The sequence below is a fragment of the Lithobates pipiens genome, unplaced genomic scaffold (genome assembly GCF_037356315.1).
Source record: "Lithobates pipiens isolate NorthernLeopardFrog02 unplaced genomic scaffold, aLitPip1_a1.2 Scaffold_13, whole genome shotgun sequence".
In the NCBI taxonomy this organism is placed as follows: Eukaryota; Metazoa; Chordata; class Amphibia; order Anura; family Ranidae; genus Lithobates; species Lithobates pipiens.
Window position 1 is genome coordinate 124,014,756 of NW_027507718.1, and position 19,168 is coordinate 124,033,923.

The 19,168-nt window shown below is 44.0% G+C and overlaps 1 protein-coding gene across 2 annotated transcripts in view; it reads left to right on the forward strand.

Moving 5' to 3' along the window:
- Window positions 1-19,168, forward strand: part of NWD1 (NACHT and WD repeat domain containing 1) — a 138,982-nt gene that overhangs the window by 57,864 nt on the left and 61,950 nt on the right. For both annotated transcript variants that reach the window (XM_077475508.1, XM_077475507.1), the window contains exons 6-9: window positions 6,858-7,213; window positions 9,120-9,446; window positions 9,527-10,125; window positions 17,643-17,846. In XM_077475508.1, coding sequence (XP_077331634.1) covers window positions 6,858-7,213; window positions 9,120-9,446; window positions 9,527-10,125; window positions 17,643-17,846 — 1,486 coding nt within the window. The remainder of the gene's footprint in view (window positions 1-6,857; window positions 7,214-9,119; window positions 9,447-9,526; window positions 10,126-17,642; window positions 17,847-19,168) is intronic.

Here is a 19,168-nt window from a genome sequence, read left to right on the forward strand (position 1 = left end):
CGGGACCCCCGCCGCCCCCGCTACCTTACCAGCCCCCCAAGGCGCCGTCAGGGCAGGAGATCCCCCATCCCCCCCAAACCTGTCCACCAAAGCCCGCAATCCCTCCAACAAACCCTGCATGGGCGGCGCGGGCCCCGGGTCCACCTGACCCGACCCCGCCACCGACACCCCACCCAGCGGCGCCGGAGGCGCCGCTGAACCAGCCGCCCCTTGCACCACCCCCAGCAACCCCTGCAAAACATCAGAGAGAACAGTAGGTACTGACTTACCGGGCCGACCAGGAACACGTCCCGCAGCCGCGTTGCCGCTCTCCACCGCCGGGGGAACCACGTCGTCTTCAGCGGACAGTTCTCCCTCCGACCGGTCCTCCTCTTCCCTCTCCGCAGGCGCCAGAAGCCCCCTGGGCGATCCGCTCCCAGAGGCCGCAGCAAGCAGGTGGCTGGGAAGATCCTTCACCACAGGGGCCTTGCTCCCAGACTGGCGTAGAGAACCAGACCTAGGGCGCCCCCCCGCACCACCCCTGGGCGTCAGTCCTCCAGTCTGTCCATCAAGTAAGCCCGCATCCGCCCGGCGCCCCCCACCCACCGCCCGTGCCCCCCTGTAGGCCGACTCTGTCCGTCTGGCAGAACCCTCCGCACCGCTGGCTGTCCCCCTGCTCGTGCAGGGCCCCCCACAGGGGTCCCCCACGCGAACGGTCGCCGGGCTGGACGGCGGGGAGCCGGCGCCATCTTGGCCCGTGGCCCCGCCCCCCGGGGTAGGCCGGCGGCGTGCAGACCGCCCCAGGCCCCGATCGTCCTGCTGTCTCCGTTTTGCGGGGGGGACCGACCTGTCCGCCCCCGGGCTCCGCCGATCACGAGGTGGCCGAGGGGCGGGTCCCGGCGAAAAGCGCGCCGGAGGCCGAGACCTCCGGGCCCGCAGCACCGGCTCCCCGCTACTCGTGCCTGCCTCCGTCTCACCCATCCAGCGCTCCACCTGCTCGGTTAGCCACTCCGAACCCCGCACCTCCGCTTGAGCCCGCAGCCACTCCAACACGTGCTCGATCGCCGCCATTTTGCCCAGAGAGGAGCAGCGCTGGAAAACTGCCTCCTCTGATGTCTTCCCCTCGAGACTGGTCCCGTTCCGGCTCCGCCCCCCTTTTATATGGCTCCTCCCCCTTGCGTGTTTCTCTTCCTCCACCTATCCTCTGTCTTGGTGTCTCTAGGCACCCGGTCATGCCCGCCCCTCCATTACCCCTCCCCTTCAGTACGTGTCATTCCGGGGCTCCCTGAATTGTGATTTTGCTACACACTTAGAGTTGACACACCTCACTCACCCAACACTTACCCACACATCTTGTGGTATTTCAAAGAATTTATTAGGCGAAGCATAGACTAAAAGAAGGGAGGGATAGCAAGTGCACTTATGCAAACAATAAATAAGACAACAACATTACAATGATAGATATGGTTAAACTACTGCAGTATTCTGCCTAACAGTAATTAACTAAATTACTTTTACCTAGCAAGACAGTCCTAACTTGCTATAACAGTCCGAGTTTTAATGGCCAGTGATTGATGAAAAAAATGCTGGCAGGCAGAGTTGGGACCCTTAAAGAAAGCACAACAGTTCTAAGCAGAAAACAGATTAGCTTATGCAATGCTACTAGACCCAGGGCATCCTCTTCTGGGTCTCCAGACATATGCTCTAGTTCAGTTCAAGTCCTCAGGCAGGGATAGATGTTGCTATGATGTCTCTCTTTCAGTCCTGCTGAGACAGTCCCTCTTTTCTTTCCTTACAAGTGGTGGGAGTGCTTTCTAATACAGTCTGATCTCACCAGGTATCCAAATCACACCTCAAACCCTCCCAGAGAGAAAGTTCATGGTCTCTCAGGCAAGGTCTTGCATGATGAGAGTCTTCTCTGAGGTCTCCATTGTGATTGTAGTCAGCTATGGCAGGGTTCTGTTCAGCCAGTAACACAGTCTCTTTTTCTGACCTCCTGCTAGCTTTAAGCCTTTCCTTTCCTCCCGGCAGCCTGCAGATCCCCTACCCTTGCTTTGTTTGAAATAAATATATCATAGACTCCAGGATGTCTTGAAAAGTCTATCTCCTAGGCTTTTACAACTTTATGGGGACTGTTTTGACACTGGGACTTTACCGGTATCCTTTTACGAGGCTCATGTTGTGTTACTACCCAAGCCAGATAAGGACACTCTTTATTGTTCATCATACCGGACCATAGCACTGCTCAACATGGACCTCAAAATACTTACCAAAATGATCACCAATAGGTTAATGAAAGTACTGCACCACTTGATATCACCAGACCAAATGGGGTTCATGACTTAAAAGGCCACGGATATTAACATCTGGAGGGTATATACATACACTCAATTGGCTGCTGAGAGATCATCGGGGGGGGGGGGGGGGGTCTGATGTTTTTCAACCTGGAAAAGGCATTTGATTCCATTGATTGGAGGTATATGACATTTGTATTAAAAGGCATGGGGTTTGGCCCCACGTTCTTTAAGTGGATATAACTGCTGTATGACCATACATTTCCTGCCGTTAACCTTAACAGTGGAGTGTCGGACGTCTTTCCGGTGTCCAGAGGCACCAGACAGGGGTGTCCCCTTTTACCAGGGTTATTCGCACTAGTTATGGAACCTCTAGCAATTACATTGCGCTCATCTGCCCAAATACAGGGAATCGGTGTGGGTACTCTGACTGAAACAACAGCACTTTATGCAGATGACCTGGTACTATTTATCAGGGATGCGGGACCCTACCTGCACGCTGCACTGTAGCTCCTGGACAAGTTTACAGTGGTCTCTGGCCTCAAGGATAACTGGGCCAAGTCTAAAATACTTCCTTTGCATTCCCATCCCACACCTGGGCAGGCAGACCCCAACAATCCCCTACAGTGGGTTACTTAATTTAAATATTTGGGGCTCTTAATAACTAACTCAGTAACTGACTTCATATGCTTCCACGTCTCCCCATTGTTTGCTATTTTAAACAGGAAATTGCACACCTGGAAAAACCTTCCCTTGTCACTCATTGGGAATATAAATTTGATTAGGATGAACATTCTACCCTTATTCTTGTAAATCCTAAGAAATTATCCAGTGTGGATCCCCAAATCAATTTTCAAATCAATAGAAAATATGCTCTCCTCCTTTTCATGATATGATGGGATTCCCCGCCTTAAATTGTCTGTACTACAACAGCCGTGGGGGGAAGGGGTGCCTAACTTTTATAAATATTTCCTCACTGATCAATTGAGAGTAGCCCCCTGCTGGCTGACTACTGCAGATGATGCCTTGCTGTCCCTGGAAGCGGCCTGTGTAGGATCACATGAAGCGCTCTCCCACATAGTGTACAGAGATTCAAAGTCTCCTTACTCACTCACCTCTTCTATGCACTCAGTTATTAAGCCATAGACTGTGGCTCAGGGGTTTAGGCCATCTATCCCTAACTGGTTTTCCCCCAATCTTCCTCTGTGGAGATTCCCAAATTTACCAATTGTTTTTGATTACCCAGATCTGGTAGTGTGGACCAAATATGGTATTAAGACCTTACAAAATATAGTATGAAATGGTACTCTGATGACCTTCAATGACCTGAAAGAGCATTATGGCCCACCAAACTCACACTTCTTTAGATATATTCAATAGAGACATGCTTTTTGCTTTTAATTTGGACCCTCTTAAGCCCAGTGACCTAGAACTACTGACATGAAGCGACTCCACATATAAACCAGTCTCCAGTTTATACAAAAACCTCTTTCCGGAGACGGTCCTATTGATGGAAACCTGCAGGTTAGCCTGGGAGGCAGCAGCTCCTGGTCTAGACAGGGATGATTGGGACGACATCTGGGGGGGCCCCATTTCAATGTCTGGTCTCTAGTAGAGATTGTCTGATCCAGTACAAATTTTTACATACAATCTATCTTACCCCAGCCAGGTTAGCTAGGATGTTTAAGGGCCAACACTCTATACTGGAGATAATCTGCACCACTTGCAAACTTCATGCACATTTTTTGGGATTGTCCTCATATTAAGTCCTAATGGTAAAACATAGTGACGTTTATGCGGTCTTTCACCTCCATCTCGATCCCCCTTTTGATTGAAGTATGCTTGGTGAACTTGGTGGAGCCCTACCAATAGGGCTATACGAACTCCTCTCACCTTCCTGTTATTCTACGCCAAGAAACTGATTATCCTGTCATGGAAGAGACCTTCTACCCCAACTTTGGTTTCTTGGAAGTCCCTGGTTAACAAAGCAGTCCCTTTTTACAAAGCAACCTATCTAAATAGGGGGGTTTTGGCCAAGTTTGACAAGGTATGAGGGAGCTGGTTGGCATCCGTGGACACAGTCTCTGATTAAATTCATAAGTAATTTACTAAATGGTCCTTGTTATGAGATACATGGACAGGAGGATTGTGTTTCTGGGGTGATGGGTGGTTGTTGACTGAACTCATTCTAAAGTTATAAACTACTGAGTGCTTTTATGGTCCCTGATTCTCCTGATGGGGGGGGGGGGGTGTTTGGGGGGTTGGGAAGCTGTAATACATGCATCATCCTATATGGTTGACAGGGGCGTCATCAAACCAGCTGACTATATATCTGCCTCCTGCTGGAGGTTCACAGACTGCACATACGTGTCTAGGCAAATGTTGAACTGGTTTTTCTTTTCTGTGTATTTTTTTTGTAGTATACTGGTTACATTTCTCAATGTAACCGGTTTTTGGTTTCTGCAATGTGTGGTTTAATGTTGTGTGCATTTACTATAAATCTCAATAAAAAGTATCATACATTAAAAAAACAAAAATCGCATTTCTATCTACATCATGTAATCTCGTAATCTGATCAATCGAAATACACCATCATTACAACCATATTCATAAAAACAAAGTTCTGTCCTCCCTACTTCAGGCTTCATCTGCCTTCATTAACTTTGGCTAAGGGTAAACAAAGCATAAATGCTCATTTAGGATGTATGCAGCCAAGGCAAGAGATCATCAAAGTACTTTAAATATTGTTTGTGAACTTTATACAGAAAATGCTCAAAAGACACTGTATAACAAAACTAGTATTAATGCTAAAATGTTAAAAAAACTAAAATTATGTCTCTGTAGTAGAAAGGTTTATACAAAAACAACAGAAAACAGACTTTTGAGGTACTCAATGATTACAACCATATATTTGTGAAAAAAATTACACATTTGTATTAATATATTTTAAAAGCATCGTAAAAATGATACAGTCAATGAGATGCATAGATGCCTCCTCATACAGGCATCCCATCTGTTCCATATGCAGTAAAGCTTCATATACTAGAGCCAAATAATGATATAATTACATCTAATTAAGAGCCCATAGGCATTTTTATGGGCTGATAGTACAGTAGGGAAAAAAATGTATTATCCTTCTACATATTTCTCTGATCTACTTGGCTCCCTCAGTAGAATGAAAAAGTTAATTCTATATTAAATACAGGAACAGTTAATAAACATAGAAAATATGTAACAACATCTCTTCATAGACATCAATACACATGTATATATTGTAGTAACATTAAAATAAATGTCTGTTACATACTTAGTAATCACAGATGGTGCTTTTAAATGATGCTAATAAAAATATGTACTTTTTACACAAATACATGGCTGTATTCCTTGTTTACTTCAAAAGTCTGCTTTGTGTTGTTTTGTATATAGTTTTCTATGATTATAGGATGTTGTACCTCTAATGCCCTATACACACTGACGGACATTCCGACAACAAAATCCGTCTGATTTTTTCAGACGGATTTTGGCCCAAACTTGTCTTGCATACACACGGTTGCACAAAGTTGTCGATCCGATCGTTCAGAACAAGGTGAAGTACAACACGTACGACGGGACTATAAAGAGGCCAGTAGCCAATAGCTGCCGTATAGTAATTTATTCTGAGCATGCGTGGCACTTTGTCCGTCGGAATTGTCTACACACGATCGGACTTTAAACGATCGGATTTTGTTGTCGGAAAATTTTAGATCTGGCTTTCAAACTTTGTGTGTCGGAAATTCCGACACAAAAAGTCAGATGGAGCCCACGCACGATCGGATTTTCCAACCACACAATCCGATCGCACATTTTCCATCGGAAAGTCCGACCCATAGTATTATAGTTCATATGTCTCTGTACTGTTTCAGAGGCTTCTTACTTTATTCTGGGACTACTTGGGAGTAACTCCAAGGCTTCTTTAAGTCTTTCTGAGGCAATGTAGCTTGTGCTTTGGATGCCCAATGTATATATTATGCTCCAAGTTTTTTTTATATTGCTGGCTTAAACCAAGAAGTCAATTGACCTTGGAGCTGGCCACAACAGTCCATAAAAGACCTAACGGGTAAGTGGAAGGCGAAATGGGTTTCTGAATTAAACAACTAATCTGCAATGGAAGAAAAACAGCCTGTATGAAATAAATACACATTTATTGATTTAACTGCTAAAAAATTTGGAATTAATTAATGTGGCATCATGAATCAGGTGAGATTTTCTATTTTCTGTTTGAGCCATGCAGCTTTCTGGGTCACCTCTTTATCCATATTCACTACACAAGCAAATAGTATAGAAAGTAGCAATGTGAGCTCTGGACACTACAGCACTGGTGTTGAGATCACAAGAGCAGCTGAACAAACATTTCCCATGTAGACAGTAAATATATAAAGTACTGTGCAAAAGTTTTAGGCAGGTGTGGAGAAATTCGGTAAAGTAAAATTTCACAAATACACAGTATGTGTTTCAGCTGTCAATGTAGCTGTTTTTCCTGATGTTTAGCTTTATTATAATAGCCTAATATATGTAATAACCCATTCTTTATCTAATTTATTTCAGTGACAGAGTGTGAGATTGATTGTGGGCTCTTTGCCTCTGACACAGATGTGGAAGGCTCTACTATCTTCTTCAGAGAAATTAAAGACATTGACCTCTGTAAAGAGAATGCTTCACAAATTTTAGATGTCAAGGAAGATGGGAGTCCTGACTCAGAAGCTCAAGGTCTTTTAGAAAATTTCAAATCCTGCATTGTTGAGAAACATTCAAACAAAGTAAAATCCTTCACAGTGGAGCTAAGCAAACAGACATTAAAGGCCACTTACCTTAGGAAGCTTTGTGACCAGGTCATTGCTCTTGTAAATCACCAGATACTAAAATGTCTTTCTGCAAGAGAAAAGGAGATATCAGAATCACAGGTAAACAAAACTACAAAATCCAAAATAAGTTTATGTGAACTTGTACATGTAATCTTTTAATGCTTTGATAAAGTAATGCATTCTATATTTATAATATACTTTATCTAAAACACCATTGTTTTTAGATTAAAATAGAGTATAAAATCCCTGTCATGGTTATTTGCTGCCAGTGTCCCATTAGGTAGATTAGCCTTCACGTTTTGTCTCCAAACACAATAGGAAGCAAAGGGTCATCTCCCCAAAGTAAGGGGAATATTACACATATGTCACTGGAATAAGTGTCCCCATTAGAAGATCTGTTTTCCTTTTCCGGTGACAGGTCAAAATTTTGGATTTCTAATATAGTGCTTCTAATATGTGAAATGTCATACCACATGTAGCACTGACCCCCGAAGGAGCGGCGGGTTTTATTGGGCTTACCGTTACCTTCTGCACCTCGTATGCATCTAGGGGTTTCCTATGGTAGATGGCCCAAGAACTATAGAGACTGACGGCAGATCCACTTAAAGGGATTTTTATTTGCAAAAACATAGTTAACAACAGACTCTCAGTATAGGATCAGAGGGTTTAGGTGGAAAGTCCAGGTGCTCTTAGTGTCAAAGACAGTATGAAATAACTCTCTTACTTCGATTAAATCCAGAGAATAGCCATTCACAGCTGGATCTTCACCCTAATTGGATGGTCCTTCTCTCACCAGGCCTAGCAGCCAACAGGGTGCTTGAGTCAGGAACAAGTCTCTGCCACAGACTTTGTTATAGAACACGTGTAAGGAAACTGGAAAACTTGTAGAACACTTGTGTGGTAACAGTATCTTGCAGCCGGTCCATCGATACTGCACGAGATGGATTCACTTAGGTCCTTCAGCTTTACCAGGCTATTTTTAAGAAGCCAACCCTTGCGTGGCCTTCTCCCGAAGAGTCCTCCCCTGGATAACTTTGAAGTTGCTGGGCCACTCCACAACTTGAGATGGCACTGGACCACCTCCGAATCCTTCCTTGCCTTGGGCTAGCCAGCCCTGAGACATAAAGTCTGGTATATCCATAGGCATCCTGGGGGCTGGTCAGGAGGAAAAACCCTGAAACACGTGACATCCACATCTTAAGTACCCTCTCCCAGAAAGCACAGCAAGAGTGACACTCCCACTGGGCTGGCTCCGGGAGAAAGTAACCTTAAAGCACCCAACCAGACTGTGTTACCATGCCTGCCAGAAGTGGCAGCGCCCCCCCTTGGCCAGGCAGAACACTCTGTAGTCTAGTCAGACTGGAGTAATTAAACCCAAAGCAACTGCCTGTCCAGGTGTAACATAAAATTTCAAAAACAAATAGCTTGTGGTCTTCAAGAGCCGGCACTACACACATGATGCCAGTTTATGTGTCTGATCAAAACAGTTCTAGCTTTTGTAGCATTTAAAGCCAAAATCCGGGCAGATATACAAGATAAACATTAAAATAGCTCTGCAATAATGAATGCATTATTAAATGTATTTTTTATTGCAAGGAGTGTAAGGGTCTGAATTTTTCCTGGTATCAGTCTTTTGCAGTCCATGTACAACAGGGCTGGAGTGTGAGAAGAGGAAGAAGCGATACAAAGAGACAATTAGTTCATGTGCTGACAAGGAACATGGTTATAGGAGGAGAAAGTAGAGGGGGAGAGAGCTGAAGCTCATAACTCACTGTGCTGCTTCTCCTTTCACTGTACAGTCACAGGGTGAAGCAGGTCCAGGATGAACTGGGCTTAGAGGAAGCTGATTGCAAAATGAAACCAAAAAACATAATTAGTTAATGTAATTTTGTTCTACATCCAGTTATCACTATAAAAAATATCTTCACAAATTATTAAGTATCTAGATTCTTATGCATCCATTAAAAAAAGTAGAAAATAAATCATTGCTGATACTTTCTTGCAGAAACAATATCCGTGGTTAGGAGGGCTACTGCAGGAGGTAACACATCATATGCATTTGGCACGTACAAAGTCAGAAGTCTTTTGTGGACGTCAGGAATTGCTCAACACCATTGTGAGTCGACTCAAGAATAATAAAACCCTTGTGCAGTTCCCTCTCATCATCTATGGAGCTTCTGGGTCAGGAAAAACTGCCCTTATGTGCAAGGCTTTTGAACTGATGAGACAATCTGCAACAACTGATGGAAATCATGTGTTGGTCTTAAGGCTTCTTGGAACTTCACCTCAAAGCTCTGAAATCCATGATGTTCTCAAAAGTATTTGCTATCAGGTAGGTTTGCTGTGACTTGTGCTTAACTCTCAGACACCAATTACAGTACTGAGTTCTTATGACTGTCATTTTCTACTTAGGTATGCTTAGCACTGGATCTGCCCCTCCCAACTGCACAGGTCACTAACATTTACAATGAAACAGTCAGATTTTTTCACCAGACCCTCATACAAGTATCCAATCAAAGGTCAGAAACATTGGTGCTTTTTCTTGACTCTCTTGACCAGCTTTCCTCTTCGGAAGGAGCCCATCATCTCCACTGGCTACCAAAGGAATGCCCAGCCAATGTGCACATTGTCTTGTCCACATTACCTCACGAAGGAGGCATTCTGAACACCCTACAAGAGAAAATTACAGATGCAACATCTTACTTGGCTGTGCAACAACTCTCTGCTGAACAAGGGGACCAGGTGATTAAAATGCTCATGTCTTCAGTTGGACGGAAGTTGACTCCTGCCCAACTTGATATTGTACTGAACAGCTTCAGAAAATGTGGGCAGCCACTGCTTCTTAAACTGGCATTCGATGAAGCCAAGAGATGGTCATCTTACACACCACTCTCAGAACTCCATATTGCTATAAGTACAAAAGAAGCTGTGTATCAGTTGTATAAGAGGATGGAAGATGTACATGGCAAATTACTGGTATCTCATGCCCTGGGTTACATTGCAGCATGCAGGTGGGTAAATAAATACATGTATCTACAGTACATTGTAAGAATGTCTATATCAGCCTTTCTCAACTTCTTTACCCAAGAAGAACTCTTAAAAATAATTTTCAGGTTTCAGGAAACCGCTGCTAAGATGAGTTCATTGGGAGTCACTGGGAAATGCTCTTTACATTGGTGTAAAGGATGCCCTCTTACTGTGGTGATCAGAATGCCACCCTTACAGTCAATTAAAAAGACAATTGGAGTCCTGCTATTGGCTCTGCCAAGTGGCGATGTACCTAAAATTATGCAGACACCATTAGATGGAAGGTCAATTAGCCACAGCTCAATAAAAATCCCTAGCAACCTTTGGAGGAACCCTGGTTTAACATGGGTGGTCTATATTGTTATATGTATAGTTTAGGTTACATTTGTGAAAATATTGTTCAAGTGGTTCCAGAACATTTACATGTTTAGGCAGGTCACATTATCCTCGCAGATTCCATAGATCCATTCTTACAGACACATTCTAACTGTGTATGCTAAAAATGTGCATAAATTGTGCAATACAAGAATTTGGTTTATTTCTTGTTCAACTTAAAGTGGAGGGCCACCCTAAATGTGTCCCAGAAAACAACGGGGCCATTCACAAAGCACCACGTAACTCGTGCATGCACAGTAGGAAACAGGCAGTGAAGCCACAAGGTTTCCCTTCGTTGGAGGCGCCAGCAGCTGATCCAATGGACGGATCGGCCTTGGGCGGCTGACATCATGGGCTCGCTGGACAGGTAAGTGTCCTTATTAAAATTCAGCAGCTCGCCCGGGGGGTCCCTAGGTGTATTGGGCCCCTAGATGTTGATATAAGTATGGGGTTACCTTGATGTTTACTGTGTTCTCATGAAAGTGGTGATCCCATTACAGGCATGTGATGTGACCCTGATGTGTAATGTGTGGACCCTTTCTCCCCTCTGTTGGAACTGAATAAAAACTATATTTGAATTTTTTTTAAAAAAAAATAAAAATTCAGCAGCTACATTGTTTGTAGCTGCTGACTTAAAAAAAAATAATAAATTGCGGCCGGAACACCACTTTAAGTATTAAACAAGGTTTAATATAGGGAAAAAAGCAGATTTGTTATGACAATCAAGTCTAAGAAGTAACACAATATAATGGTAGCTAGTACTTGGGCATCCATGCCTGGCCACCAGCATTGTTTGCATAGTCTTTGCTTTTTCCTTAAATCCATTGGTGACTGACAATTGAATAAACACATGTGGATACTTGAACTTTGTCTATATTGTAGAAATTGATTGATCACAAAATAATTACAGCAATGGCACCACATATGTTGCAGGTCATACACTTCGTTAGGCAGCAAAGACCACTGTTTATCCACAAGACACTTTCCAATAACAATGTTATAGCAATAGCACTATATTTGCTGCAGGCAGAAGAGTGTACTGTTCCAAATAGTAATATATCAGCCTTTCACATACCAGAGTTACATTTCCCTAGGAGGCGGCTATAGCTAGCTCACACAAAGCTCCCTAAAAGTCCAAGCAGTTATACAGCTGCCAGCGAGGGACTCTTCCAGGAAGCTGACAGAGGAGACACCCTGTAAGGGAAACCTATTCTTGACCTCCTCAAGCACCTCTTCCTATCCCACTCCCACATTATGGGCACACGGAATGATGCTGGATCCTACTATTTCGAGAATTCTTAGTTAAAATGGTTGCTCACGTTTTGCAGGACTTTGGTATCAAAATAGGATTGCTCCCCAAGGTGGCTGCCAGGAGCTCATACCAATAGATAATAATTTCTCAATGACCATAAGTTCTCAATGAGCTCCTGCCAGCCTGAAGAAAATGACACAGTACCTTCTTCAGATTGGAAAATATACTGCAGCCGTGAGCCTAGGACACACTAGTCGTTTTTTTTTTCGTTCAACCCAGTGTGGCTGAACGGAAAAAAACTGACAGCTTCGGAGGATTTGCTGTGTTAGGCCGCGTACACACGGGCGGACTGTTCGTCCAACTTTGTCCGCTGAACAGTGTTTGGGCGGACAGTCCGCTCGTGTGTGGGCTTTCAGCGGACAGTTTCAGCGGACAGTTGGACGGACAAGGTTTTTCGGAAATTCCGTAAAACTGTCCGCTGAAACCTTGTTTCAGCGAACAGTCCGCTCGTGTGTAGGCTTGTTCGTCAAACAAAGTTGCGCGCATGCTCAGAAAGGATTTTTACGCCGAAAGCTATAATGCAGTGTATAGGACGTCGTATTTTTCGTCCCGTCGTACGTGCCGTTCACGTCATCGCGCACGGTTTCAGCAAACTGTTCGTCCGTCGTGTGTGGCCATGTCCGTCCATGCTAAGTTTGAGCGGACTGTTTGCCGAAACTGTTGGACGGACAAAGTTGGGCGAACAGTCCGCGCGTGTGTACGCGGCCTTAACCATACAATGTTAATATAGCAATCTCCCCTGCTGTGCTATTGTGTTCTAAAAGAGGCTGAGAGCCCTGATCGGCAGACCCTTTTTGGTCACGTCCAATTGGCAGAAGCCAGCTGAACAACTGGCTTCTGTCAGGCCGGATGCAGTACACACGGGCCAAATGTCGATGCCGCCCGATATTTGGCCCATATGTATTAGGCTTTACCTGCTTACTTTTAAGTTGTGTAAGGCACTCTCTCAAGATCTGTGGTACTAGTAAGTGATAAGATCCACAGAAAATACAATCATTGATTAAGGGCAGGACTATTCCTGTAGTTGGATCATAGAATAGGGCTCAAGTTTTTTCTAAGTTTGGCCATTGGCTTTGCAGAAAGTGCCTTCATTGTTCTATGTTGTAATCATTTCTTCTGAAAAAGCTTCTCTTACAGAGAAGGGTAAAGCATCTCAATTTCTGACACACTGGTTTTATACTGGATCTCAATTTGTGTACAGTTTTTTGCACAGCCCAGCGACATGTTGCTGAGTGGTGAAACTTTGGATGGTGGTAACACAGGGACAACTGGAGCTGTTGTGATAGGGCAGTCCACTAATTGTAGAATTACAATTTAAAAAGATGCCTGCCTAGTGTAGTGGTACGTTTCTTTATATTGTAGAATTCAACTTGTACACTAGTTGATTAAAAATGTACAGTTACTGGAAGGGAACCAAGCACAAGGAATAGAGTCTCCAAGTTAGCTAATTCGTTTTACAGAAAGAGAAGTAGGTGGTTCATTTGCAAATTAGAAATATATACAAACAGCAGATCCTGCATAAAGTATTATTGTCAGGGCTGGGTTCAGCCATTCCTTCCTCTGAGCTGGCCGCTCAGCTGTTGGCTAATTGCCAGCTCCTATCTCTCCACAGTGACTCACCTGCCTTGGTCAACATCACAGAGATCTCCTGTGTTCCTGTTAAAGACTTGCTTGGCTGACATTGCTTCTGGCTCCAGATCCTGCTTCCTGTTCCACTATGCTGATCTCTGGCTTCCTGACTTACTGGCTTGCCTTGTCTGTGTTGCAGGCCGTCCCTGCTGTTGCTCCAGTCTCTGTGCAGGCACCCGCCTCAAATATTACCTCTATAGGAGGTATGTCTGGTTCCGCTCCGATTCTCCAGCAATTTGGGGGCGATCCAGTCCAATTCAGAGGGTTTCTCAACCAGGTTGAGATATACTTTGAGATGCTGCTCCAGGTGTTTCCCAAGGACAGAAGCAAAATAGGTTTTGTGATATCTTTGCTTTCTGAGAGAGCCTTGGCCTGGGCAAACCCTCTATGGGAGACACAAAAACCTGTTGTCTTGAGTTACCCTGAGTTTGTGGCATCTTTTAAAAGGGTATTTGACGTTCCTCTGCTTCTGTTGCCAAGTGCCTCATGTCCATCAAACAGAGTACGAGAACTGTTGCAAATTATGCCATTGAATTACGTACTATGGCAGCAGATGTTGCTTGGAACAATGAGGCCCTTGTGGCTGCTTTTTCTCATGGTCTCTCGGATTCCATCAAGGATGAGATAGCAGCCTGAGATATACCCTCTGAGCTGGAGAAGTTAATCACATTTGCCATCCTCATTGACTCCAAACTCAGAGAAAGAATCTCTTTTAAGGAGCACTTGCGGATCCTACGTTACCTTTTATCCTTGAGGCTGATGCTTCTGAGACTGGAGTTGGTGCCCTTCTGTCTCTACCTCTGAGAGCACTATGAATCCTTGTGGCTACTTTTCCAAGAAATGGTCACCTGCAGAGTGTAATTTGAGATTGTTGACAGAGAACTGTTAGCGATCATTTTAGCCCTGAAAGAATGGAGACATCTCCTTGAAGGTACCACTGTGCCGCTTCTCATTCTTACTGACCATGAGAATATCACACTCTTGTCTGAGGCTAAACACTTTTCTCCCAGAAGGGTGCAATGGGCTCTTTTCTTGTCAAGTTTCAATTACATTGGCTCATTACATCCTTAACTGGGACTAAGAATGTAAGGGCTGGCGCTTTATCATGACAACTTTCCTCCACTTCCACAATGGAGTCATTCCAGTTCCTGTGATTCCTCCTGATCATATTCTGGCTACGGTTCACACCAGTCTCACTTCTCCTTTGGGTGACAAAATTCTTGCTGCTCAGGTCCATGCTCTTCCTGAGAAACTTTGTGACTGCTGCTTTGTCCCAGAGAGTCTCCATATTGCCATGCTCCAGACTTACCATTCTCCCAAGGCTGCTGGCCACCCTGGGAAGAATCCACCATTTCCAAACAATTCTGGTGGCCTAGTGTACATGCTGATGTAACCACCTCCGTAGCTGCCTGTTCAGTGTGTTCTCAGAGTAAGCCCTTGTACACACGGTCGGAGATTCCGACGGAATGTTTCCTACCGGACCGTTTTGTCGGATATTCTGACTGTGTGTGGTCTGCATCGGACTGTTTCCGTCTGAATATCCGGCGGACAAAGTTTTCCAACTTGCCGGTAAAAATTTTTGCCAAAATGCTCCTATCGGACATACTCCGATCATGTGTAGCCTACTCCGATGGACAAAGTGCCACGCATGCTCAGATCAAATTCCTAGACCAAAGCTATTGGGTACTAGCCTGAACGTAGTCCCGTCGTAACGAAATAACGTCATCACGTTATGTACAGTCGGATTTTCCGACAACTTAGTCCGACCGTGTGTATGCAACATCACTTCCGGACCTCTTCCGGAAATTAATCCGTCAGAATTACTCCAACGGATTTGGTTGTCGGAATCTCCGACCGTGTGTACAAGGGCTTAGACTCCACGACGCCTTCCAGTGGGCCTTCTACAACCCATACTCAATGGAGAGAGGCCCTGGCCCCACCTGTCTATGGATTTCATTGTGGAGTTATCCAACTCTCAGGGCAACACAGTTATCCTTATAGTGGTTGACCGGTTCTTGAAAATGTCTCATTGTATTCCACTTAAGAAGTTGCCCACTTCTAAGGAACTGGCTTCTATTTTTGCTCGGGAGATCTTTCACTTACAAGGGCTAGCCAAGGTGATTGTCTCAGACAGGGGTAGTCAGTTTGTGTCCCGGTTCTGGTGAGCCTTTTGTGCACAGTTGGGAATTCAGCTTGCTTTCTCCTCTGCGTATCACTCGCAGTCTAATGGGCCCGCAGAATGAGCCAATCAGTCCTTGGAACAATTCCTACATTGCTGTATTTCTGACCATCATAACAACTGGTCAGACCTCTTACAGTGGGTGATTTTGCTCACAATAGTGCCTTAAATTCTACTTCCCGATTGTCCCCATTTATGGCGAACTATGGTTTCCAACCTTCAATGTTGCCTGACTCATTTGTTCTGCAGAGTATTCCTGCATTAGAGGAGCATCTCCTTGGTCTTCGTTCCACTTGGGCACAAGTCCAGGAGGCTTTGCGACATGCTAATAATAGGTACAGACTCCATGCTGACCGCAGACACCTGCCTATGCCTTCCTACCAGGTTGGGGTCAGGGTCTGGCTGTCATCTCGCAACCTTCGACTTTGTGTTCCCTCTCTGATGTTCACACCTTGATTTATTGGGCCTTCCTGTATTCTTTGCAGGATTAACCCACTGGCTTACGCATTAGAACTTTCTTCTAATATGCGTATCTCAAATGTATTTCATATCTCCTTATTAAAACATTTGGTCTGCAACCGCTTTACCACCTCGGTGCCATGTCCTCATCCTGTATAGGTTGAGAACCATGAGGAGTATGAAGTATAGTCCATTGTTGACTTCTGTAGGTTCCGTGGGCGCATATCGCACCTGGTGCATTGGAGAGGGTACGGTCTAGAGGAACGCTCTTGGGTCTCATCCTCAGACATACATGCCCCAGTCCTCCGCTGTGATTTCCACAGATGTTTTCCCCTCAGGCCTGATGGTCCACAGTGGCTCACCTGTTGATGATATCCTGCTCGTCAGTCCTGCCTACTTAAGTCGTCCAGCCTAGATGATCTCTGTCTTCACCTTGGTCAACATCACAGAGACTATCTCCTGCGTTTCTGTTGAAGACTTGCTTGGCTGACATTGCTTCTGACTCCAGATTCTGCTTTCTGTTCCACTACGCTGATCTATGGCTTCCTGACTTTCTGTCTTGTCTGATTATCCGTTGCAGTTACCGAACTTAGGCTATGTTTTGACTACGTTTGTTCTATTTACTTTTATTATTAAACAAGTGTGATTTAACTGTACTTCTGTTTCGGTCTGATTCATGGTTTCTGACATTTATGGAGTAGTCCTTGCTGGCAGAAGCAGTAGTAATAGTTACAGGGCACAAGTTTATCAGAATATTTATCTACACTTACGACGGTAGCCTCCATGGCAGTACCTTCACAAACCTGTCTAGAAGTACAACAGATATTTTTTAAAGTGTCCCATTTTGTTATATAGTCCCTTGGCTAAAGGTTTTTACCTAGGCCACAGCAGGTTCACTTTGTAACTAACGTGTAATATCCTTTGCCAAAGTTAAATAATTTCCAAAGCAATCTTTCTCTAATGCTGACTGAGTTTGTTTTTTTCTACTAGTTGGTCTCTTCTTGTTTCATGTGTTAGCACAACCAGTTCTCTCAAAGCTGCTAAATACTGTACTGTATTGTCATCATTATGCCATCTACATTGGTGCAATTTATATCTTTCTGTTACCACATTTAATTTTGGCACAAATTAAATCTTTAATGTAATGGGAGCTGTATCGTAAACCATCTGCTGCTGGTGGAGTATACAAATTACACTTTATTTCTGCTCCTAGGCAGTAAATAAGCAAAGCACGGTTTCTTGCAATAGGTATCTCCTGACCAGCAGCAAGTATGTAATTCTCAAACACATTAATCCAAGCAGCAAAATGTATTGCAGGCTCACTAGGGTATAGAAGAAAACATGGAGGCTGCTGTATGGATAGAAGAGCCTGCCTTGTTGCCAACCCTGTTCTGTCCTGTATTGTGGGAGGCAGAGTAGTTATTTAGTACTTTAATAACAAGTTCAGGCACCTTTTAGTATATCATAACAGAAACGGTAACTGAAAGTAACTTTTACAGTTTATAGAAAGTATTATGCATAATTTTCTATTTGTATCTCAACTTTAGGACTGGTCTATCAGAAGCTGAACTAAAGGATATTCTCTCTATAGATGATGAGGTTCTCGCCGATATTTATCAGTATTGGGCTCCTCCAAGACGTGATGTCATACGAATTCCTGCACTGTCATGGACTCACTTACGGCATGACCTGGATGGATATTTGGTGGAGAGGCAGGCCGATGGAAGCACGGTACTGGGCCTATACCATAGGTATGAAAATTCAATCCTCTTTTAAAATGTGAACCTGTGTTTTCCCCATGCATGCTCCAACTTGGACATATGTTCTCTTCACCCCCCCCCCCCCCCCCCACTACTCTGTTTGGCCACTGAAAGCAATGTACCTCCAGGTGTAAAGTAGCATGTGACTCATGTCCCTTCTTTCTAGTTAATAGTAAAGTTATTGGCTGCTCAGGAATGCAGTGCTGTCACATGGAGATGGGTGGGAATCTTGGGTCTTTTGTTTAAGCTCAAGTAGTGATACAGAGCTTACACAGAGGTAACAAAATTAGTGTTGTGGAGCAAATGGAATATCAGTGTAGGCTGCTGGTGGGACCACTATTAGAGTGAACCCATTTTTTGCCCTGCATGATCAAAGCATAGGTTTCTTTAAACACTTAATTTTATGACAAAGTTTGTGTTGGTTTGGTAAAGTGCACAGTATGTCCAGCCTAAACATTTTTTTTAATATTGGATGTGTTGGTAAAGAATTAGAATGCCTGTTAGGTTTTACTGCTTTCTGGTGCTCTGTTAGAGAGATTTCTGCTCACTTCCTGTCACAATGATAATGGTTTCACCTGAAGTGAAGGAAAATTTTAAACTGCAGATTTTAGTACTGAAAGCAAAGGAAATAACCCTTGGTTTATTGCTGTCTGTGCCTTAGCTGCAGTTTTTCCTTCATTTTCTCTCTGGTGAAACCACTGCAACCATAACAATAAGTAAAAGGAAATCTCTCTAATGAAACCCCGGATAGCTGTAAAAACTGACAGGGATTCTAATCCTACCCCAATATAAAGTTTTGACTTCATTTACACATTAAATGTACACATAAATTAAATAAGTAAAGTATGTGGTGGCACACAGGACCTATAGTTAATTCATTCACAGGACTCGTGAATTAATAAAGCAGCTGTTTTTAAATTGTGACAGCTGGTGTGGGGAGGGGATTCCCTGCCCGCTGTCACAAAGGAGTATCGGAGTTGGGTTGTATGGGGGCTGCTGATTTAGTGACATGTTACAACCTGAATATGGGTGTAGCATATACAGTATCTCACAAAAGTGAGTACACCCCTTACATTTTTGTAAATATTTTATTATATCTTTTCATGTGACAACACTAAAGAAATTACACTTTGCTACAATGTAAAGTAGTGAGTGTACAGCTTGTATAACAGTGTAAATATGCTGTCCCCTCAAAATAAGTCAAAACACAGCCATTAATTTCTAAACCGCTGGCAACAGAAGTGAATACATCCCTAAGTGAAAATGTCACATTGGGCCCAAAGTGTTAATATTTTGTGTGGCTACCATTATTT